General features: G+C 42.1%; 1 protein-coding gene across 1 annotated transcript in view; it reads right to left on the reverse strand.

The window, feature by feature from the left end:
• PDCD1LG2 (programmed cell death 1 ligand 2) overlaps positions 1-22,565 on the reverse strand; it is a 59,116-nt gene extending 36,551 nt beyond the window's left edge. The window contains exons 1-3 of the mRNA XM_043565189.1: positions 22,160-22,565; positions 10,154-10,219; positions 696-1,001 (exon numbers count right to left, since the gene is read on the reverse strand). Of these exons, the coding sequence (XP_043421124.1) occupies positions 696-1,001; positions 10,154-10,219; positions 22,160-22,181 (394 nt within the window). The 5' untranslated portion in view covers positions 22,182-22,565. The remainder of the gene's footprint in view (positions 1-695; positions 1,002-10,153; positions 10,220-22,159) is intronic.
• Positions 22,566-24,139: the final 1,574 nt, after the last annotated feature.

Raw genomic sequence — 24,139 nt, forward strand, 5'->3', positions numbered from 1 at the left:
CTTAACGGGGCTCCCCCAGCCTACCCACTTGACTTCTCTGGACTTTAGCTGCTTCATCTGCAATAGGTGAAGCTTGGACAAGAGCAGTGTTTTCCAAACTTCTTAAACTGTGACCCAGAGTGAGCAAAAATATTTTACATCACAAACCAACCAACCAACACACACACACACACACACACACACACACGCGCACACACCTCTGAAACAAGAGTGTCACAAGACAACACTCAGCCCTACTATGTGATGCCTTCTGATCTATTCATTTTGCTCATTCATTTTATTGGGAAAAAGACACCTACCTGGTTGCTACTCACTAAATTCATACTTCCATCCATTAATGGTTGGCAAACACGGCTTAAAAAACTCTGGACCAGAGGAATGAGCTTCTCTCAAAGAGGAGCTTAACAATCAGGTCAGTGTTGTTCCTTTGGAGGACTGTGGGCAAGGCAGGGCTTAGCTTTGGTGTCCTCCCGCCTTTCAGGGACGCATTTCCTGCCTTCCCTCCAGACCCACATTATTCTTGCAACTCCTGCCCCTATTTCCCCTCACCTCAGCTGCGTTACACTCAGAGATTAAAAAATACTTCTGCGCAGGTGCTTCTGTTCTCTCTAAGACTGCCCGGTCTCCTTGTAATCATCTCCCAGTTTTTGCTTGTGCCGATGCCTCCAAAGATTCTCGTCCTTGAAACTACTCACCTTTGACTTTCAGAGTCAGGTACTTGTAGTCCCCGGCGACCCTATAGATGATCAGGCAGCGATACTGTCCGGCATCACTCACTTGCACCCGAGGGATGTGGAATAAGGCCTTCCCCAGAGACAGATGCTCCTCCAGCAAAGTGGCTCTTTCACTGTGCAAAGATGTATTGTTTTCCACCTTCTGCAGACTGGCCCTTAAGTCCTTGAGTTCCACATGACCTTCAGTGTCAAAATTACACTCCAGGGTCACATTGCTGCCGTAGTCTACTGTGTATAGTTCCTGGGAGACCATCACTGTGAATAAAGCTGAACAGAACACAAAACATTCTCCCATTGTCTGCCTTCACATTTCAGTTCCGTGCAGAGTGGGAGCTGAGGAGACCCATCACACCTCCATTTTCCAGGAGACACCTGTCACGCATTGGGCAGTCCTTTGGGCTCTTTCTCTGCTGTGCCCTATTCTGTCTGGGCAAGAGTGGAATTCTGGATCCACTGTTGTGAGGTAGTTCTCTTCTCTCAACCCTCCACAACTGTGGAGCTGATGGCTCGCCTGTCAGCTATTACCCAGACTCATTTTCTCCATATGGATCAAATTATATCATTCCCTGCCAAATACTACCTCCCCTCACAAGTGATAGTAATAGTAACAGCTATCATTTGTTGAGTTCTTAGTATATGCTAGGCATCTGCTAACACACAGTCTCATTTTGTCCTCCCAGGAAGCCAGCAAGGTAGAGCCATCCTCTTTTTAGAAAATGAAACTGAGGCACAGAAAAGTAGCCAGGATCAGACCCAGGTATGTCCCTAGTGCCCTCACCCATCGCATCATAAACCCCATTGGAGAAGTTTATTTTCTGTCAATAAGGAGAAGAGAGGAATAGAATTAATGTTTGGTGTATGCCTATTATGCACCGGGCACTGTGCTAGGCTCGTTATTATTATTATTTTTTTTAATGTTTATTTATTTTTGAGACAGAGAGAGGCAGAGTGTGAGTGGGGAAGGGGCAGAGAGACAGGGAGACACAGAATCTGAAGCTGGCTCCAGGCTCTGAGCTGTCAGCACAGAGCCTGATGTGGGGCTCAAACTCACGGACTATGAGATCATGACCCGAGCCAAAGTTGGATGCTTAACCGACTGAGCCACCCAGGCACCCCAAGTGCTAGGTTATAACTATGCCACTTAATCCTGAAAATATAACCATGAAATATGTATTATTATTACTGTTTTATAGTTGAAGAAACTGGCTCAAAGTGATTCACTCTAGGACATACAATTAGTAAAGTTAAAATTTAGAGCCAGTTAGATGTTTGACTTAAAAATCAATAGTTTCTACTGCAAAGGTATTTCCCAAAATATGAGGCACCTACGAAGTACATGAAATAATTTTATCTAGGGTAGAATTAAGGCCTAAAGGGAACTGAATTACCCAGAGAGAAATTTATTTCCTCTTCAATTCTACTTCAGTCTTTCAAACAACATATAATTTGCAATTAGACTCTCACACCTCCAACAATCGCTATTTCTTCTTTTAATAAAACAGGAAGTTCCCAGGCAGATACTGTAGATCTGGGTAGAATTTAATAACACTACTTTTGTTGCACTTGTTTTTGTTCATATCCTCTATTTACCAGTAACAGTGATACTATACTGGTTTTCCATTTATCACAGGGGTATACCATTTGGTTCAAAAAATTAAAGCTGAGTTGATTTAAAGAATCCCATAAAAACAATAGCATGAAGAGTGGTAAAGCAAAGCAAAATGAACGAAGGTGGTGTATGCATGGATAAAGTGTGGGCAACTGTAGAAAATTATGCTGCCTCCATCATTAACGGATGGATATTCATTATGACCGAGGTGCAGCAAGATCTTAAAGTCATTTCTGAATCCTGACAAAAGATTAGACAAAACTGTATTCAGGAGAGCTTCCTTCATTCGTCCATTAATTTGATGAGTCAAAACATCCATTCGACACATACTTGGGGATGGCATCTGAGCAGATGCTACTCAAGGAGTTTTTACCATTATGAAAAGTGGTACAGTTAGAGCATGGGATTTAGTGACAGATGAACCTTGACTAGTATTGAGACTATGAGTGCTTTGATCTTGAACATGTCATTTAGCTCTGTGAGTCTTTGCTTCTTTATCTATACAGGTGTAAGGCTAGAATCTGCATCTAAGTATTGGGGGGGAGAAACTAGGCAAAATAGCACATATGAAGTGCCTTATTTTGGCAGGTAGCAGGCAGTCAGTAAACATCAGTTCCTTTCTTTTGTACCATGTTTTAATTCTTGGGGAAGTGGTAATCCACCTATGCAATACATGGCCTTTCTTTATTGACCACGATAATTTATCAACCAGGACAGCCCATTCCCTGACCATCTTGGGCAACACATTTTACAGTATATGTAAATTGTGGGTTTCCTGTTGCTTGAAGGATTCACATGGCAATTTCTCTTCTCACTTGAGTTTCTCCTTCTACTCTCCTGCAAGACTTTGAAGGCACTGACCAGGTTGAGTCTGTTGTGGTATCTCCAGTGCCTAGCACATACTAAGTTCCAGTTAAAGGCAAATCAATGACAGAAAGAGGGAGAATAAGAAGAAAGGACAAGCCTAACCATACTCACTTCTGTTTTCCTCTCATCAAACTGCAACTTACCCAAATTGCACAGACTGTCATTCTTAATCATCACACAGCAAACTTGATAGTTATGCACAAAACTTGACATTTATCGAAAATGATTGGCAAGTTTATATCTTGCCTCCAAACCCGATTTCAACCATGACCAGAACATGAAGGTGCCTTTCTAACACTGCTAGAGCTCATATCTGCCCAGCATTCTGTGGTGCAGGATGGGGCGGGGGCAGGTGTATAACATGAGGGCCTCTCTGCAAAACACTGCTAATCACACCTGCATTTGCTTGGACAGATTGAGAAGACTCTGGAACGACACGTGTGGAAAGAGATTTGTGCTTCTGAATTTCCTGCATGATTCCATTTCATGAAACCCACTGAACACCTGAGAGCAATACCTCTCACCCTGGGTCTCCATAATAGGACCCTTTTAAGGGTAGACCCCTTGATGATGGGAACCATCTCCAAACTTTGAGTTATGAAGTCCCCCTATAACCAAGACAGAGCTATCTGCTATCAAATGCCCTCTGGCCTGAAGAGTACTATTTACTGATTCTTTCACCAAATGTATAGTAACCATCTTCTGTGTGCAAGATGCAGGGATTTACTCTTACTCTCCTTCTGTTATCTTATTACACGTGATAAAGCAGGAAACAGGGAAGAGAAATGGGGCTTGCGAGAAAGTTCAGTCCCTGAATCTGAGATGTAACAAGTGTCAGAAGACTTTGGGTGTTGCCTCTATTGAATTTATTTGACAAATTTATTTACCACACTTAGGCCTTCTTCTCATGACAGAGAGAGACAGTCTGTAACTTCCTCTGGAACTCCCCATAGCAGAGGGCAGAACTCCCCTCTTTACGCTCTGGGCCTTTGACAAAAATCCATTTTCTGCTTGCTTCTCTCCTCTGCCTTATAGTGTGTGTGCAGGGGCTGTGGCATAAAGTACGTTACCTCTTAGGCAGGTGAACAGTTTTCAGTTTATGTTCACGGGAGGAAAGGGCAATTAGCAAACATGAATCAAATATCTGATGGCCCAGGGTAACTGGAGGATGAGTTCTTATTTGGTGTAGTTTTGTCTCAAAGCTTCTAAGACATGCAAAGCTTTGAGCTTGATTATCACATAAAAATGAGTTTAGGAAATGAAATACACGTTTAAAATCCTAAATTATTCTTGCTTATTGTAAATTTCAGAGGAGGTAAGAACATGCTTGCAAACAACTGTGTGAAGGTATTTTTCTCAACCCTCGATGCACAGTGGAATCACCAGAGAGCCTCAGCTCTGGCCGTCATTGGAATCACCTGAAAGACTTTTTTTTTTTAAAATACCAGGCCCCACCTTGGATCCTTTATTTTTATTTATTTATTTATTTTAATATATGAAGTTTATTGTCAAATTGGTTTCCATACAACACCCAGTGCTCATCCCAAAAGGTGCCCTCCTCAATACCCATCACCCACCCTCCCCTCCCTCCCACCCCCCATCAACCCTCAGTTTGTTCTCAGTTTTTTAACAGTCTCTTATGCTTTGGCTCTCTCCCACTCTAACCTCTTTTTTTTTTTTCTTCCCCTCCCCCATGGGTTTCTGTTAAGTTTCTCAGGATCCACATAAGAGTGAACACATATGGTATCTGTCTTTCTCTGTATGGCTTATTTCACTTAGCATAACACTCTCCAGTTCCATCCATGTTGCTACAAAGGGCCATATTTCATTCTTTCTCATTGCCACATATTACTCCATTGTGTATATAAACCACAATTTTTTTATCCATTCATCAGTTGATGGACATTTAGGCTCTTTCCATAATTTGGCTATTGTTGAGAGTGCTGCTATAAACATTGGGGTACAAGTGCCCCTGTGCATCAGCACTGCTAGGAATTTACCCAAGGGATACAAGAGTACCACCTTGGATCCTGTAAGTATAAATTCTAATTCTTTTGTGAGGCCAGCATCAATTTTAAAACAAAATTTCCTTGAGAGCTTCTAACGTGTAGAGGTATTGAGAACCACTGGTTAGATTAATAAAACACCTGCACACACAAACGCCTTTTATTGTCCTGCCTTTCAAAGTGCCCTCAGCTTTACCTCAGAGCAAGTTAGGAATTTAGAATCTCAAGCTGTGCCTCAGACTAGGGAAGCAGACTCTGCACTCCAACAAAGTTGAGTTGAGTCATGTCAACATTCGTGTCTGGGAAACAAGAGTTCTAACACTAGCCCGCGTTTGGACTGTTACTGGGAAGCAGAGAGATAGCTAACATTTATTGAACACAATGAGCCAGACACTGAGCTAACCTTTACATCAGCATCTCATTTGATGTTCCCCAAACTCTGCAAGGTGGGAGTTACCATGCCTGTCTTATGATGGGGAAATGTAGGCTTACAGAAGTGATACCACTTGCCCAAGATCAAAGAATGGCAGCTCATGGAGTGGGGATTTCAGCTCAGATCTCCGTGTCTTGAAAGCCTGTGCTAACAACTCTCCAGATATGACTATATATCCACTGGCATGTATACAACACATCCACAAATGACATAGATACACTTTTCAGCTTTATGATAACAAAAATATATTTTCTTTCTCTGTGTGTATGTCTGTGCACGTGTACTTATTTCTGGGTTCTTTATTCTGTTCGACTGAGTGATGTGTCTGTTTTTATGCCAGTACTATACTGTTTTGATGACTATACCTTTGTAATATAGCTTGAAGTTAACATAGTTATGAAATTATGCTTTAACCTAGCATTGAACTCCTAAAGTTATGAGACAAAGGAAAAAATCAGAAAATTTCCACGACTACAAAATTAAGCAGGCAAAACCTAGAGCAAAACAGGTTTTCCTATCATTTGGGCCCCCTGACTGAATTAAAGGGTAAAAAAATTTGGCTGGGGCATGCAAAATTCATATATGCAGCTTTTTAATCAGATCAAAGCAGCTGGTTTGAGTAGTGCTGGACCTTTCTGAAAGCTCTTGGGGAAGCTGTGCACTTTATTTGCAATCAGGCATCAATAGGAGTCAGCACCTGTCACATCTCCAGAAACACAAAACAAATCATTTGCATTACCTCCCAAGATAGCTTCCCCTTTAAGCTAATTTTATACTTTTTTTCCCCCATTTAATAACAGAAGCTTAAGTGTTTTTTTCAGACTGTGTACTTAATGAACTTGAAAGGTGGGGGCTGCTTTACACAACCACAGTCTTCAGAAAACTATAGTTCCTGCTTTAGGATAGAAGCCTGTTCTGGGCACCTGATTCATCTGCTTCTCTTTGTAGGAAAACGGCCTGGGTGCATCTCAGTTCTTAGAAATCCTCTCCCAAACCTGATTTTCTGCCTTGTATACCTCAGGGGTCCAAACAAGTGGTTTCAGAGGCTGAAGATAGTTTAAGTGGAGTGACCCAGGGTGTGGTCCCCACCCTCAGAGTGACCTCAAGCATCACCATGGTCATGTGCCCCCCTGGTTTTATTCTTCTCTGGAGGATGGAGAAAGAAGAAAACATCAATAAAAGGAATAACAATTGGGGTTACTTTCCCCCCCAAGACATGACAAAGTAAAGAAATGAATATTTCCCCTTAAATGTATCTGGGTTACAAGATGTTCTTAGGTTTTGAAATTCAATTATAAGAAAAGAAGAACCACAACATTACAGAAATTCGAAGAGTGTGCTATGGATGAAAGTGTACACACAGAGACCAACAGAACAGATTACAGAATGGAGTCCAGAAGTAGATCCACACAAAGACGGTCAATCGATGTTTGACAAAGGTGCAAAGGTGAGTCATGGGGAAAGGATAGTCTTTTCAACAAATGGGGCTCAAGAAATTGGACATCCACATGCCAAAAAAAAAAAAAAAAGATCTTCAACCTATACTTTATATCTTTGATGACAACAATCAACTCAAGATGGATGGTAAACCTAAGAATGTACAACTATAAAATGTTTAGAAGAGAGGCGCCTGGGTGTCTCAGCTGGTTAAGCCTCTGACTTCGGCTCAGGTCATGATCTCACAGCTTGTGAGTTCAAGTCCTGTGTCAGCCTCTGTGCTGACAGCTTGGAGCCTGGAGCCTGCTGTGGATTCTGTGTCTCCCTCTCTCTCGCCCCCTTCCCCGCTCACGCTCTGTCTCTCAAAAGAAATAAACATTGAAAAAAAATGTTTAAATAAATAAAATGTTTAGAAGAAAAGATAGGAAAAAATCTTTGAGAGTTTGGATTAGGCAGAGTTCTTAGCCATCTCACCACAAGCACAGTTCGTATAAGAAAACAAAGACAAATTGGATTCCATCTAAATTAAAATCTTTGCTGTGCAAAAGACACTGGTAAGAGAATAAAAAATGAGCCACAGACTGAGAGAAAATATTTGCATATCATGCGTCTGATAAAGGACTTCCATCTAGAATATACAAAGAATTCTAAAAACTTAATAAGAAAATGAAAAAAAACTTAATAAGTCTGCCATTTTTAAAAACATTTAATCATTTTTGAGAGTGAGAGAGACAGAGCATGAGCAGGGGAGGGACACAGAGAGAGAGGGAGACACAGAATCCGAAGAAGGCTCCAGGCTCCGAGCTGTCAGCACAGAGCCCAACGCGGGGCTCGAACTCACAAACAATGAGATCATGACCTGAGCTGAAGTCGGATGCTTAGCCGACTGAGCCACCTAGGCACCCCAATAAGTCTGCCATTTTTGATGATTATCATCACTGTAGGCTGGTAAGGTAGAAAGGACATTAGTTTTGAGGGAAACTTGCCTGCGACACCTAATGACTACATAATCTTGGGTACATTAAATAGCTTCTCTGAATTCTAGTTAAAAATGGTCAAATAGTTTGAATACAGATTTTACCAAAGAAGACATATAGATGTCCAACTGCCATGTGAAAATATGCTCATCATCCCTAGATATTAAGAAATATCTATTTTCCTAGACATTAGGAAAATGCAAATTAAAACACAAAGAGATACTTCTACACACCTATTAGCATGACTTAAAAAAAAATGACAATGTCAATGCCAGGTGCTGCCAAGAATGTGAAACAATTGGAGCTCTCACACTTTTCAAGGGGAATGTAAAAATGGTATAGCCACTATGGAAAGGCTTAGTGGTTTCTTATCAAGTTAAATATTTACTTCCCATATGACCCAGCCATCCTACTCCTAGGTGTTTACCCAAGTGAAATTAAAATGAAAATCTATATATAAACATTTATAGTAACTTGATTCATAACTGCCCCCAAACAGGAAACAACCCAAAAGTCCCTCAACTGGGGAATGAATAAGCAAACTCTGGTATGTACATACAGTGGAATACTACTCAACAAGAAAAAAGGAATGAACTATTGATATATCTAACAATATTGATAAATCTCAATTGCATTATGCTAAGTGAAAGAAGTCAGACAGAAAGCATACCTAATGAATAATCCCATTAGCATGACATCCTAGAAAAGGTAAAACTCTAGCACAGAGAACAGTGGGCACTGGCTTTAAGAGTTTAGGAATGGTTTTTGTGTGTTTGTTTGGCAAGTGGTACAACTGTTATGGATCTTGATTGTAGGGGTGGTTATAGGACTATATGTTTGCCAAAAACTCATAGATGTTTTTACTAAAAAGATTAAATGTTACTGTACACCAATTTAAAAATGACTAAATGTTTAAACTGAGAATAAACTGAGGGCTTATGGGGGGTAGGGGGGAGGGGAGGGTGGGTGATGGGCATTGAGGAAGGCACCTGTTGGGAGGAGCACTGGGTGTTGTATGGAAACCAATTTGACAATAAATTTCATATTAAAAAAATGAATAAATGTTTAAAAAATGAAATGTTTTCTGCCAATTTTTCTCTTCAAATTTTAAATTGTTTTACAGATAACAGAATAGAGCACCACACACAGGGCACACAGGTAAGGAAAGCGTTCATGATAAATGGTTTACCTGAGTCATACCCTGAGTTCGTTTTCATCACAGTCTTTAGGAAGCAGACTTTTTTCCAAGCATTAATCCAGCAAGACTCAAAAAAATTTTTTTTGAAATAACTAAAATTTCCATCAATAAAGGACTGGATAAATAAATTACAGCATGGCATGTCCAACGAAATATATAGAGCCACTTTACTTTTTCTTTTCTTTTCTTTTTTAGATTTTTTTAAAAGTTTATTTATTTTGAGAGAGAGGGAGCATGGGGGAGGGGCAGAGAGAGAGGGAGAGGGAGAGAATCCCAAGCAGTCTCCACACTGTCAGTGCCATGTGGGGCTCAAACCCATGAACTGCGAGATCATGACCTGAGCCAAAATCAAGAGTCCAATGCTTAACCGAGTGAGCCACTCAGGTGCCCCAAGATACGATATGTTTATAGTTTCCTTTTGGCTAATGCATAAACATAATTCATCGTACATATTTTTTGGTTTTGTAAATGTGTAGTATCAACATTCAGTATATGTCCATGATCAAACTTAACTCCAAACACCCATTCCAAGTGGGAAGACTAGGGATTGTCGGCCATGCTTGATTCTCATCATCACTGTAGGCTGGTAAGGTAGAAAGTTCTGCAGGAAGCTTGCCTGTGATGCCTAATGACTACATAATCTCAGGAAAATTAAATAGCTTTCTGAATTCCAGTATCTTCATCTGCCGAATGGTTACTGTTCCTGTAAGACATGGGCATGGGAAAATACAAGCCATCCTAGGCACCCTTCTTTTTACTGTGCATGTGACAGTAATCACACTTCCTCTCAAAGAAAGCCTTCAGCCTGAGGACCTCATTTTCACCATTGGCTTCAGCTATGGGTCAGCTGCCTATTCCTCTTTCTCAGGCCCCTCCCTTTGCCCTTTCTTACCTGCTGTCTGATGAAGCTGCTTTCCCAAGCTCAACATCAGCAGGAGGAACATGCTCTGTACCCGATCTGAAACAAATAATTGAAAGTCTCAGGGCCTTCTGCAGTTTTGCTGGATCTTGTGATTTGGTGATTTGCTCATTCCTGAAAACAGGGAAGTGACTCGTAAACAACTGTTCTGGGGGTGAGGGGGCAGCAGAGGGGGCAGAGCAGAGTCTGGAAGAGAAGTTATAAGTTGAATGCCGGAGAGGGGTGAGGGGAATTGAGGCATTCTTTATCGATCCAAATTAGAAGCTCTTCCTTCTCTGAATATGAACCGACCCTCACGAGTCACCCACACTGCTGATTGTCTGAACCTCCTTGTCCCTTCCACAAAGCCTCCCATAGATTTTTCAGGAGTGGATCCTTGAAAATCAAATGATTGTCAAATGAATAATGCATACCAGCTTCTTGAGGTGGGCTTGAACTCTGGGAGTTAGGTACTCAAAGATAGCATACAGTAGAACAGAACTAAATTCTCAATAAGCACTTGATATTTCCCTGAGCAGGTAAAGTGACAAGTTCTTTTGAGTGTTGTGATGGAGTTTGCCCATTATCTGAACTACCTGTTACTAAGCAGCTTAGACAGGGAGAGCACAGAAGTGGGGACATTGAGCGGGTGCTCAACCTTGATCTTGCTAAAACTCCTAAGCTTCCACATTTGCTCACAGGCTTTCTCCCATCCCAGGACTTCTGGTGGCTGAGGCAAAAAGGACAGGATATACTACTGTAAGCTATTCTGTCCTCACAGAAGCTTTCAAAATTTTATTAGCTATGGAACCATTTCTCCAAGGTAAATTGGTTGGAGCCATACATCCAAATCAGGTACAAGCAGATCTGCTCTGAGGTCTCAGTGTGATGGAAAGCCAGCAGAGGATTTAGATCTGGTGAATGACCTGATCTCATTGCATTTTTAAAAGAGGACTCAGCTTTGGTGTAGACAACAGACTCTTGGGAAGGAGAGTGGGTTGGACAACATGAGAAGCAGGATGACCAGTGAGGCATGTTTACACAGAGATGAAGATAGGTTGGATTGAGTGATGGAGCTGGTGGAGGTGAGAAGTGGCATATGTTATATACGAATATACATTTGTTCTTTAAATTTATTTTTTCCCAACAGCATTATTGAAGTGTAACTGACATACAACAGAGGATTATGTGTGTGTGTGTGTGTGTGTATACACGTGCATGCATGTGTATGTACATAAATATGGAAAACACAGACAATTCAGTGGTACAATTCAGTGGTTTTTAGTATAGTCACAGAATTGTGAAACCCACACCACTATCTAAGTTTGGATTCTTTTCATTACCCCCCAGAAAGGAACCCAATACCCATTGACAGAAACTTCCCAATTTCCCTTCCCTCTCCTTCCAACCTCTGGCAACCACCAATACACTTTCTGTCTCTATTGTTTTCCTTATTCTGGATATTTCATTTAAATGGAATTACACATTGTGGCCTTTTGAATCCAGCTTCTTCCACTGAGCTTAATATTTTCAAGATTCATTTATGCTGTAGCACCTATCAGTACTTCATTCCTTTTAATGGTAGAATAGTATTTCATTGTATAACTATACCACATCTTGTCTAGCCATTCATACGCCAACGATCCATTTGGGTTGTTCCTACTGGCTGGCTTTTATGAATTATGCTGCTATGGACACTCACGTACAAGTTTTTGTGTAGACATGTTTCCAATTCTCTTGGATATGTTGGAGTGGAACTGTTTGGTTAAATAGTAACTCTATGTTTACTTTTTGAGAAATTGCCAAACTGTTTATCAAATATATAATTTGCAAACACTTTATCCCACTCTGCAACTTGTCTTTTCAGCTTCTTGATAATGTTATTTGAAGCACAAATATTTTAATTTAATTTAATTTTAAAGCACAAATTATTTTAATTCTGATGAAGCCTCATTTATCTATTTTCTTTTTTATTGCTTGTGCTTTAGGTGTCATATCTAAGAAACCATTGCCTAATCCAAGGTCACAAAGATTTATGTTTTCTTCTATTTTATAGCTTCAGTTCTTATATTTAGGTCTCTGATCCCATTTTGAGGGTTTTTAAAAAGATAATAATTGTTCCTTTATAGATTAAATCATTATAGTTTTGGCTACTGGAAGTCCCTTCAAGGTAGCCTCTGTTTGTTTTTCACACAATCCTATCAATCTTGGAAAGTTTGTTTACTTTCTGTACAAATTGCCTTAAGTTGACTTCATGTGTCTATTGCCCACACACACAATTAACCTTTCTCTAAGAAGTCCTGTTTTTTTTTTTTTAATTTTTAAAATTAGAAACAAAACAAAAACAGTTTACCCATTTCTCCCACCCCTAAACACCTGCCTCTGGCAACCACCAATCTGCCCTCTGTATCTATGAGCCTGGTTTGTGTGTTGTCTTGTTTGTTTTAGATTCCACATGTAAATGAAATCATACAATATTTGTCTTTCTCTGTTTGACATATTTCACTTAGTGTAATCTCCTTGAGGTTCATCCATGTTGTTGCAAATGGCAAAATTTCATTCTTTTTTTTTTGATGAATAATATTCCATTTCTCTCTCTCATACACAAACACACACACACACACACACACACCCATACTTAGGTTGATTCCATATCTTGGCTATTATAAATAATACTGCGATAATATTGTAATGAACGTGAAGGTATATATATCTTGAGTTACATTTTCATTTTCTCCAGATAAATACCCAGAAATGGAATTGCTGGACCATATGGTAGTTTTATTTTTATTGTTTTTTTAGGAACCTCCATACTTTTTTCTATAGTAGCCACACCAATTTACAATTCTACCAAAGTGCACAGGAGCTTCCTTCTTCTCCACATCCTCACCAACACTTGTTATTTCTTGTCTCTTTGATACTCGCCATTCTAACAAGTGATATCTCATGGTGGTTTTGATTTGCATTTCCCTGATGATTAGTGACATTGACCACTGTTTCATGTACTGGTTGGTTATCTATATGTCTTTTTTTGCCAAGAAGCTCATTGCCTATGTTTTCTTCGAGGACTTTTTTGGTTTCAGGTCTTACATCCATGTCTTTAATCCATTTTGAATTGATTTCTGTGTATGGTGTAAGAGAGTGGTCCAGTTGCATTCTTCGCATGTGGTTGTCCAATATTTCCAATACTAGTTATTGAATGCTTTGGAACATATTCCTCACTTTCTTCATTTTGCTGCACTCTCTGTTTCTACACTGTAGATGGAACAACTACTTTCCCAGTCTTGAAGGATTGGTCTTATGTAGGAGATGAACCTTAATGTTCAACCATGTCTCATCTCTTGGTTGTCTTGCAAATCTTTATGTTTGTCCAAGCAGCTGATTCTATTTTCTTAAAATAATTCCCAGTAGTGGAGGATGTGCCTGTTAGTATCCAAAAGGGAAGGATCTTTACAGCTAGATTCAGGTTGACTGAAAGTCAGATCCTCAGGCATCAGCTTGCAAAAGTATAGAAATAATACAGTCCTGTGGCCTGCAAGTGTAAGTCCTACTGGCTACCAGAACCAGGCAACTTGGAGGTATCCTCTGGGTAGCAGTCACAACAATTTGGGCTCAAGATGAATATACAAGCTTTCTTGGTGCTGCTGGTGAACTGATATGAAGCAGAGGGAGGGCACCAAGATGGCGCCCACAGCCTACGTTAATCAGGAGCAGCTCTGCAGGCCACCAAATGTGTGCAAGACCGTAACCCTGCCCATCAGTGTGCAGCCCTAGGAGAAGCAAAAAGGCTTTCCTCACAGAAAGACTGGGGTGTGTGCATCAGTGTGCTGTTTGTGCAGTGCTCTGGAGGCATCAGCCTGCCCAGAGCTGTCTCTCAATTTCACAGTCCTCTGGAACCTAGGAATTCAAGCCCTCTGGCCAACAGAGCCAGGTGATGAAGGGGTAAGGAGTCCCCTGGGCGGCTGCTGCAAAAACCCAGTATACCCTGTAAGGCTCCCTGACAGGAGACACTAGTGTTCTGCAGTACGTCAGAGGATGAGTGTGCAAATAGCACCAGCCTTCCAAGGTCTCTGGAAAGGATTACACCAGCTCCTACAGGTGTGTTAATCAGCACCCTGCCTCTCAGGGTGCAGCCGTGAATGATTAGCTACTAGGCTTCCTTCACAGAAAGACTGAGCTCGTGGGTCTGTGGCTACTCTGGCTCCCTTACATTTCCACAGGAATTTTAGGACCAGGTTGTCCATTTCCAAAAAGGAAAAAAAAAAAAAAGGCAGTTGGAATCTTGAATCTTGATAGGAATTGCACTCAATCTGTAGATCCATTGGGGAATATACCAATCTTCATAATGTTAAGTCTTCCAAAAATGAACATAGCATGTCTTTCCATTTACTTAGGTCTTCTATCTTTTCAAATAAGACCTTATGAGATTTGCTGTCAGGTTGGATATGTAGTTTGACAAAAATAGATAAATGCAGGAAATTTTCCACATTTGAGACTTGAGGCATTAGGGCAATGCAGGTGGTATTTTTTAAACTGGAGAAGGTGGAGGAGAGAAACAGATTAAGGAGCAGAAATCAGGACGTGTTTGGCACGTACTCGGTTTGAGATGCCAGCTCGACATCCACGTGAAGATGTGTAGTAGGCAGTTGGATAACAGGGGGTCCAGAGTTTGGGGTAGAGGTAAATTTGGGAGTGCTCAATGTCTACATGTTACTTAATGCCATAGGGCTGCGTGACATCACCACAAGAGAGACAGAGGAGAAAAAGTGTCGAAGGACTGGAATGTGGGCCATTCCAACATTTATAGATCCCTGGGACAGCGGGCACTAGCAAAGAAGATTGAGGGGAAGGGTAAAAAGGCTAATTAATCCCGCCTTTTATTTTCAGTTTTCTGATACTTGGACATCTGGGCTCTTGATCCTGCAGGGACTAGCCCCGTCCCCACCCCAAAGATTAGTCAATTCCTAGAGGCAGTGAGCAACTCACCAGAAGGGTGCCTTTCAAATGCAAACCAACCAATCCAGAACCCCACACTCCAACCACCTCCTTACTGCCCCAACCACCCTGGGGCCAGGTACCACACAACAAGGGACAACCCCTATGTTCCAGATCCCGATGAACAATTTCAAACTAGACAATTTAAGCCTGCCTTCCCATCCCTTCTTGTGAAAACCACAATAAAGACTCCTGGCCACATTTCCCTTTCTGCTCTGCCTCCTGTCTGAGCCGGGTGCTCCCCTAGGTGGTCCCTGAAGGGTGGCATGCCTCCTTCTCTCAAGATCTGACGACACAACAACCTATTTTTTCAATGGCAGTTATCTCCTGATCTGTTGGCCTCTCCACACCTCAATTATAAGGAAACCTAGAGTTTAATTTTTGTAATACTTTTTTATTCATTTTTGAGAGACAGAGCATGAGTGGGGGAGGGGCAGAGAGAGAGGGAGACACAGAATCCGAAGCAGGCTTCAGGCTCTGAGCTGTCAGCACAGAGACCAACGCGGGGCTTGAACCCATGGACCGTGAGATCATGACCTGAGCTGCAGTCGGATGCTTAACCAACTGAGCCACCCAGGTGCCCTGTGGAAACCTAGAGTTTAAAACACAGTGTTCCAAGGAGGGGGTGTTCAGCTGAGCCAAATGCTGCTGAGAGTTGGCGTTAGCAGTGTGGAGGTCATGAGAGAGCCCACTTGTGGGACGTCCATGGATTTGGTGCAGATGAAAAGACTGTGAAGTGGAGAGAAAATAAGATCTAAGAGTGTAGAGACAACAGAATATAGGCAGTGCTTCAGAGAAGAGTATTATAACAAGAGAGAGCAACGAGGCAGTAGCTAGAAGGGATTGTGAGGTCCACAGAGGGCTGTAATCTTGTTTTCATTTTAGAAAGAGACATATTACCACGGGTACCAACTAGGAGCTCCATCAAGTGCTTTCCATAGGGAAATGCTAGACCTTAGCTGGACTTGAAGACCCTCTTCCTTATCGAAAAGGCAAATGTACCCAGAAAAGAAATCATCTTCATGCGGCACTTGCCCAGCATTCTTATTTCTAGAGCTAAGAAGGATAGCGTGTAACACGTTCTGGCAACAGAAAGGACGCCTGGCTCACCCAGACCTGGCTGTAACTTCCCCTTCCTTGCCTGTCTAAGGGGACTTTCCTTGCACACTGCCTCCACAGAGAGATAGATAATGTTATGAAGGTACTTTCCAACCAGCAGCTTCTTCCAGCTAGGGACAGTCTCTTCTGTGCAATGGATAAGAGCTCATGCTCTAAAATCAGACACATCTGAGCTCAAAACCTGGGTCTAGAATTATGAACCTCTAAGACCCTGGGCACTTTGTGAAAACTCTTTGTGTCCTATATTCCTGTAATGCCAATAATATTAACACCCACCTCAAGCCAGAATCTTGGGTGTGTCGTCTTGAACCTACTCGTCTCTCGTCTTGCAAATCCAGTCCATCCCCCAGTCCTATTAATTCTATGCCAGGATACTTCTGGATGATGTCTCTTCTTTGTACCACCCCGCTGCCATCATCTTTAGTCAGCATCTCGTCATTCCGCTTTATACCATGGCAGAGCATCCTGCTCAAAATCTTTTGATGGCTTAGCATTTCACTGAGAATAAAGTCCTGAGTCTGTCTAGTAGTCCAGGCAAGAGGGACTGCTGCCTTGAGCCCTGTGCTTTAGTGGACTCGACAGTGGCCATGCTCCTGGTGTTTGCAGAGCTAAGAGTGTCCTCTGGGACCCTTGACCTGCCCCTAAAACCCGCCACAATCTGGGTTCTTGGGACTCTGGAGTTCTCTAAGTGGCCCTAAGCTTGATGCCAGGTCTTTGGGGCTTCTTCCCCAGATCCATTCCCTCAAAAGCAGACCTTGTTGCCAGTGTGCAACTCCCTAAATGCAGAGACTTTCCTTGGTCTTTCCGATGAGACTGTCTTATGCAAAATCACAACACCACCACTCCTCCAGCATTCCCAATTCTCCTTATCTCTCTCAATTTTCCCAAGCACTCATGACCATCTGACATGCCACATAATGCACTCATTTGTTACATTATCATCTACTATCTTCGATAAGAATCTAATCACTAAAATGACAGAGATCTTTGTCTGATTTGCTTATTAACATCTTTCAGTCCCTAGAACTGTGTCTGGCAGGAAGCTGGCACTCGGTTCATACTGGATGAATTAATTATCCATTTACCTGGCAGGAAGATGCTCCTGAATACTGAATAATCAAATGTGACCATGTCACTCCTGCTTAAAAGATTCCAATAGCTCCCGTGATTTATAAGGTAAAGTTCTCCTTTGCATGGGCTACACAACTTTTTCAGATCTGGTCCCTCCTGCCTTAGCCACAGAAGTAATACAGGTGCTTTCCATGACAAGTCCCTCACAGGTGCTCTGAGATTCTAATCTCTCTTGTCTGATCTCCATTTATTTTGTCCAATCTTATTTCCCCTCTATCTCAGTTTCTACTGGAGCTCGAAGAAGCTGTATTGGGTCATAAATATTTCCTTAAGTGGCCTTACATTCTTATGCACTCAACACAAGTAGATAAGCCTTTTCTAGCTGCTCCAAGCTGTTCCTTCTGCCTCATTTGTTGTCTGCTATTCACTAATGTTAGCACTCAACTCCTTGTTGGTATACTAATTTGTTACATGTCAGGTTTCATGTTAGAACAAGAGCTCTTTGTACTGTATTAGGTCCTTATAACACTCCTCTTTATCTTGGTGTGTGTTTGTGTGTATGCATGTCTGTGTGTTTCATAAATGTTTATAACTGTTTATAATGGATAATGACTGTTCCCTGAAGGAACAGATGAAGAGTGCATGTGTGGCAACATGGTATCATACTCTGAGACTACTGGCCCCCAGTTGACTCCTTCCTCTATGAGAGAAACAGAAAACTTAATTTGTTTAATCATTTTGTCATCAAATAAGAAATTTTCATCGATTTATGTCACTCACTGTAGAATGGGTTTCTAAGAGCAGGTTCCGGGAACCTTTACTGTTGGTAAGTTTGAACTCTTTTATATTCAGACTGCCAAAGCCTGAAAGAGTTACTTTGGAAAACTTATGGAGTGCACTGCCCAAATTAATTCGCTCAAGCATCATTGACAAAGCATCCGTATGTAAGGCACTCATTCGGCTGAAAGAGCACAGAGAGGACACCTCTCCATGAGATGAAATGAATGTGTTCAAACACCCATGCTCCCTCTTCCTTCCATCTCCCCTTCTAAAAGTCACCTTTGTTTTGGAGGTAAGTATATAATTGTCCAGGCCTACATGGCCATTCATTTTTATCCTGATTGTATATTCCTTATGTATGTGTTTGTTTGTGCTGGAGTTTCCATCAGGCAGAGGATGTTCATTGTAGCTGTCTGTACTTGGGCAAGCTCCCCTCTAAAGAATACACTAGAATTGACTAGAAAAAACATTTTCAAAAAAAAAAGGAAGGAAGAAAAGAAAAGGCATTTTTTCAATCAAATGATCAGTTTAGCTGAATTTCTTAAATTTCTGGATAATTCTTAATGAATTCTGGGTAATTCCTGACAATTCTGCCTATGAACATACTGTAGAGGTTGGGGTCTAGTCATGGTATGAAACGGAACAGGACAGCAGAAGACACTAAATTCTAGAACGTTTTCTTGTGGCCCTAAAGAGAGTCATGAAGGGAGCTCTCAGTCACAAGATGCTCAGGCTTGAGAGAGAGAAGAAGCAAGGCCACTCTTTTTTAATTTATTTAAAATTTTTATTTATTCATGTATGTATGTATGTATGTATGTATTTATTATTATTATTTAGACCAGAGTTTCTCATTTTTAATATGGAACGACTTAAAATTTGTAATAAGGGCCACTCTTTTCAGATTGGTGAAGAGTCGTGCTCAGATGGCTCCCCCAGGCCACTAGGGAAGCTGCTTCTCTCGATGGCATGGTGGAAAGCTCTGAGCTAGGCATCAAGAGACATTAGTCAATTAAAAAATTTTTTTTAGTGTTTATTTACTTTTGAGAGAGACAGAGCATGAGTAGGGGAGAGGGAGGAGTAGAGAGAGAGGGAGACACAGAATCCGAAGCAGGCTCCAGGTTCTGATCTGTCAGCACAGAGCCTGATGTGGGGCTCGAACCCACCAGCTGTGAGATCATGACCTGAGCCAAAGTCAGTGCTTAACCAACTGAGCCACCCAGGCACTCTGAGACATTAGTCAATTTAACATCAGTTCAAGTTTAACTTAAATTGCATCTCAACTTTTTAGCCAATGAATATGATGCTCCCACTTTTTGCACGTCTTTGAATTAGAAAATTCACTCAAATCAAAGTGGGAATCAAGACAAGGATTCATGTAAGAAAGGATCCCTGCCCTCTAAGACATTATACCATAGTCAGAACATCAAAATTCTGTACACATGAAAAATAGTAAGAGGTGATGTGAAAGGTTTCTACATGAAAATGCCCAGACCATGCAAGTTGCCTGGTGGAAGGATAAGTCCAAGATTGAGTGGGATTTGGGGAGTTGGAGCTACTCTGGAGGCTTCTGCAGAAGAGTTAGAAGTAATCTCAGAGGTTCACACACACACATGGCTTATCGAGGAGGACCAGGAACAGCATATCTAGGGTTGAGACATTCTGTCAATGGTTTAATGCCAGTTATAGCTTGTCAACAAGTGAGTGACAATCCCAAAGAAGTATGTGAAACAGATGAAATCTATGGGTTTTTGTTTGTTTGTATAGAAATGAGGGAGTGAAATTGAATGCCAGTCACTCAATGAGGGGGTCATAGTATTAATTCAGATGTTTGGTAAAGCCCCTGACTTAGGTTCAGAAAAGGGAAGAAAGGCAGAGGAAGGAGAAACTCATCACAAGACAATTGACAAAACAATTGACAAAACAATTGACAAGTGATCAGCCATACAGGAAAGAAAGAGAAGCAACAAGTTGACTGTGGTTTTGAAGCCTGAAAATCAAGACACAATGCTGATGCCATTGCAGAGGGGTAGAGTGGAGGAAAGACTTGATCAAGAGCTGTTTTACAGGGAATGCCACGAGTGGGGTTTGAGTCATGAAGTAATTGAAACAACTCAAGACAGATGAAAGCCTCACGTTTGGGGCACAATTCAGTGCTAGAGACAAACATGTTATTTCCAACATGCAAATCCCAATTGACATTGGGGGAATGAATTAATTCTCTCAGAGGGAAAGTATATAAAAACACAGGTTGGAGGGGAAAAAAAGTCTGAATTCTCTCTGACGGATGCCTCCAAATTAGGAGAGCAGGACTAGGAGTCCAGAGCAGAAGGCAAAGAAGAAATGGTCCAAGAGTATGAAAAGCTCCCCACCGTAGTATCTCAGAGCCAAAGGAGGAAAATCCCAAGAAGCAGAGGGATTGATAATACAGATCTGGAAAATTAGAACGGGGAACCAGCCTCCAGAGGTGTTAGAGAGTGCTGGAAGGCATTGAGGTGATTGGTGCTGGATAAACTTTCAGATTCCTGTATCTATTGGAATTCTGTCAGTTGATTAAAGACGGGGGGACCACAAGGTGCAGGAGACAGGTGGAATGGTAGAGCAGGCTGTGACAGGAAGAGACCAGGCTGCAGAAGCCTCACCGCAGGGTGACTTAAGTATGCCCCAGTGAAGGTACGTGGTATATTTGGGCACTGCTATGTGGAATAAAAACGTCACACAACAATCTATAGATCTCTATCCCATGCATCTTAAAGCAAGTTGACTCAGAAGCACAACCTGAAATACTGCCTCTGAGCTCATTTGCACTGTATCCTTCTCAAATCAACCCCCATCTGCTCCCTGGGTATTCCACAAACGCACAAATGACCCACATCTGGCGATTCAACTGTGGATTCATCAAATCAAATCGTTTTCCAACTCAACGGGCACCCAGTGAGCACCTCTGCACGATTGAGGCACTGTGCCAGGCACTTGAGTTTCACAGAACCTAAAAGGTACAGTCCTTGCCCCTGAAGACCTCCAGTCGAATGGAAAGTCTCCCGAGAAAGAGAAATCTGAGGAGAGCACACCTGGAAGCTGCAGGTCAGCAAGAGCTGCTGGTAGAGAGAGTTCAGGTAATGAAGGCGCATAGACCACTTCTGAGAGGCAGGAGCGATATGGTGTTCATGCATTCATTGACTTCTTGGGCTTGGAAGGGAGCTCAGAGAAAATCCAGTCAATTGGCATTTAACTCTCGATACTACGTCTGATTACTATTCACACTGAATATTCTTACTGTGCACTGTGTTCATCGATGTCTGCAATTCCCTTGCACAGAATCATAGAATTTCAGGAATAGAAAGCTTATTTATAGGCAATTTCACTCAAGCTGCTCACTTCACCCCTCTCCCACATAAAATCCACGGTCCTCTCTTTTCTACTATTTGCACCCAGGCAGTGAGCAATACATAGCAACAGTGTTCTTTCAGTTAGCTAATCTTGTTCTAATTGCTTTATATAGAAAAGTAAGTCTTTTAGTAGGCCTCAAATCTAATTTAGTAAGCCTCTAATCTAATTAAAACTAACAGTTGCATGTATTATAAGTTAATTTAATTGTAGTTGGTTTTTTTGTTGCTTTTCTTTGTTTTAAACAGTTTACTCTTAGAGCATAGCTTGTAAACGCAGATTAGTCTGGAACGCTGCCTGCCTGCCAAAGGGATAGTTACAACCAGAGATCTGAAGTAAACAAAAAACAAAACAAAACAAAAAAACAAATTTTTAAGTTCCATTAACCTTCCCCAAATTCTAAGCTGAGAGACAATCTCAAGATAGTTAATTTTTTTTTTTTTTGCACTGCATATTTATTCTGTGCAGGAAAAAAAAAATCTCAGCTCATAAATCTTCCCAACATGAGTAATACGTATACGAGCGAGCTTGAGAAATCCCACTATTTTGGAGACAGCAAGATATTAGCTTGTTAGCATGCCTGAACATAACTGCCGAGGCAGATTTTCTCCTGCTTGCAATGATGTGAAGGGAAAGTGTGCCCACACTTACCTGACCGTGGCAGCCTCATCATCGTCTGCAACACCAGTTCAGTGAGGAGGAAATCTCAACCTACTGGATACTCACATCAGAACTTGGCCCCACTCCACAGGCAAAGATGTTAAAGAAAAGAAACAACAAACAGTAGCTCCTGTGTCAGACTCTGTCATAGGAGTCAACTGAACAAACAGCCGAAACCAAACCAAACCAAAAAAAAAAAAAAAAAAAAGTAGGTTGCTCCCTAAACCACTGCAACAAGCCTCAGCTCCCAGCCAGGATTCTTCCCGGCTGGCAGAGGGACATATGAGGACGGGCCACAAAAAGCTGTCACGGAAGGTACGTTAGGGAAGAGAAGAAAAGACATCATCTCCATCTAGCTCAGGCTTCCTTGTAACACGAGGGTAATTCAAACCAAAACTAAGTCTGAGGAACTGGCTGAAACCCAGCCTACTGAGAAGTTTTGGTTTTGCTTTTAAGCACTGCTCCTCTGCCCTCAGGTGTACCTTGCAATGTGTCCCTGAAGAAGCTGGTGCACTTAGTAGGAAAAGGGGAGGAAGAGAATACCAGCACATTCTAGCTGTGCGCCAGGGACTTTTTGCAGGTGCCTTTGTTTGTTTCCTAGTGCTGTTGTAAGAAGTTACCACAGACTGGGTGGATTAAGACAGCAGACAGTATGCTCAAGGTTTGCCCACATTTCTGGAGGCAAGGTGGGTGAAATCAGGTGTCACAGGGCCACTCCCTCTAAAGCCTCCAGTCAAGAATGCCCTCTTGCTAATTCCCAGCTTGCAGTGTGATTCTGGCAAGGCTTGGCCACTCTCCTGGGTTTGTAGCTGTCACTCCAATCTCTGTCTCCATCTTCACAGGACTTTCTTCTCTTGTGTATCTTTGAGTGTCCTTTCCTTTTCTTAGAAGGACACCAGCCATTGGATTAAGGGCCCACCCTAATCCAAGATGACCTCATCTTAACTAATCACTTCTGCAAATACCTTGCTTCACATAAGGTCACATTCTGAGGCTCCAGGTGGACATAAATATTTGGGGAAATTGTTCGACCCACTACAGGACTCCATTCTTGGAGCAATGTGTGGTCTACATACCATCGGGCCCATTTTACATATGAAGAAAGAGTCGAGGTCAAGCAACCCTTCCTCAGCTGCATGGCTGAATTTGGACTCAGGCCTCTGTGGTCCCACTACATGTGAGGCTTTCCAGCAGTGAGACTCAAAGCAGGTGCAGAACAGGCCAACTTGAGCGCAAGGCTGGATGACCAACCCATTCCTGCCGCCCCATCCCCTTGGGCTCATAGGTGTGGCCTGAGCAGGGACAAGGCTCTGAGGTGCACGTAGGGTATGTGTTCTTAGCCGCATTTATCTAATATTTTCTCGTACTCTCTCCATGACGTGCCTTAATTGGTTTTCTTCTGAAAAAGCAGCCTTCTTCTTTCTTCCTTGTTCTTTCAACTGCATCCGTTAAACAAGAAGGAATAAAACTTGTATTGGCTACAAATGGGACTGGCTGCCTATTCCTCAAGGATGGGGCTGTGTCTGTGGGAAGCCAGACTTCCTCTGGGGACCTCCACCCACAGCTCTGGGTGTGTGGTTTCAGGGGAGATGTCTGCTCTTACCTGACCTTCTCCAGTTACCGTGATAGTCTAAAGAAAGGGCATAGGTCCCCCGTGTGGCTCTCAGAGTTTAGTGTCTTCAAGATCCCCACACCATCCATCAGAGTTCTGCCTGTGTTGAAGGGGGAGACCCACTCCCCACTGTATCTCTCCCTCTGTGCTCTAAGCCCCCTCCCTCTCTGTCTACCTCTTCCCTCCACTCTTTCCTCTGGGCTCTTGCTGAGCAACTGAGGTTTGGGGGGACAAAAAGACTCATCTCAAACCCAGAGAAGGGCTGGGAGTTTTGACAAAGTTCCCAAACGAAACTCAAACTGGAATCTCAGCACACTTTACTGCCTCAGAAATCCATTATGTCTCAACGAAACACCGGA

Source organism: Prionailurus bengalensis, chromosome D4 (assembly GCF_016509475.1).
Source record: "Prionailurus bengalensis isolate Pbe53 chromosome D4, Fcat_Pben_1.1_paternal_pri, whole genome shotgun sequence".
Classification (NCBI taxonomy): Eukaryota; Metazoa; Chordata; class Mammalia; order Carnivora; family Felidae; genus Prionailurus; species Prionailurus bengalensis.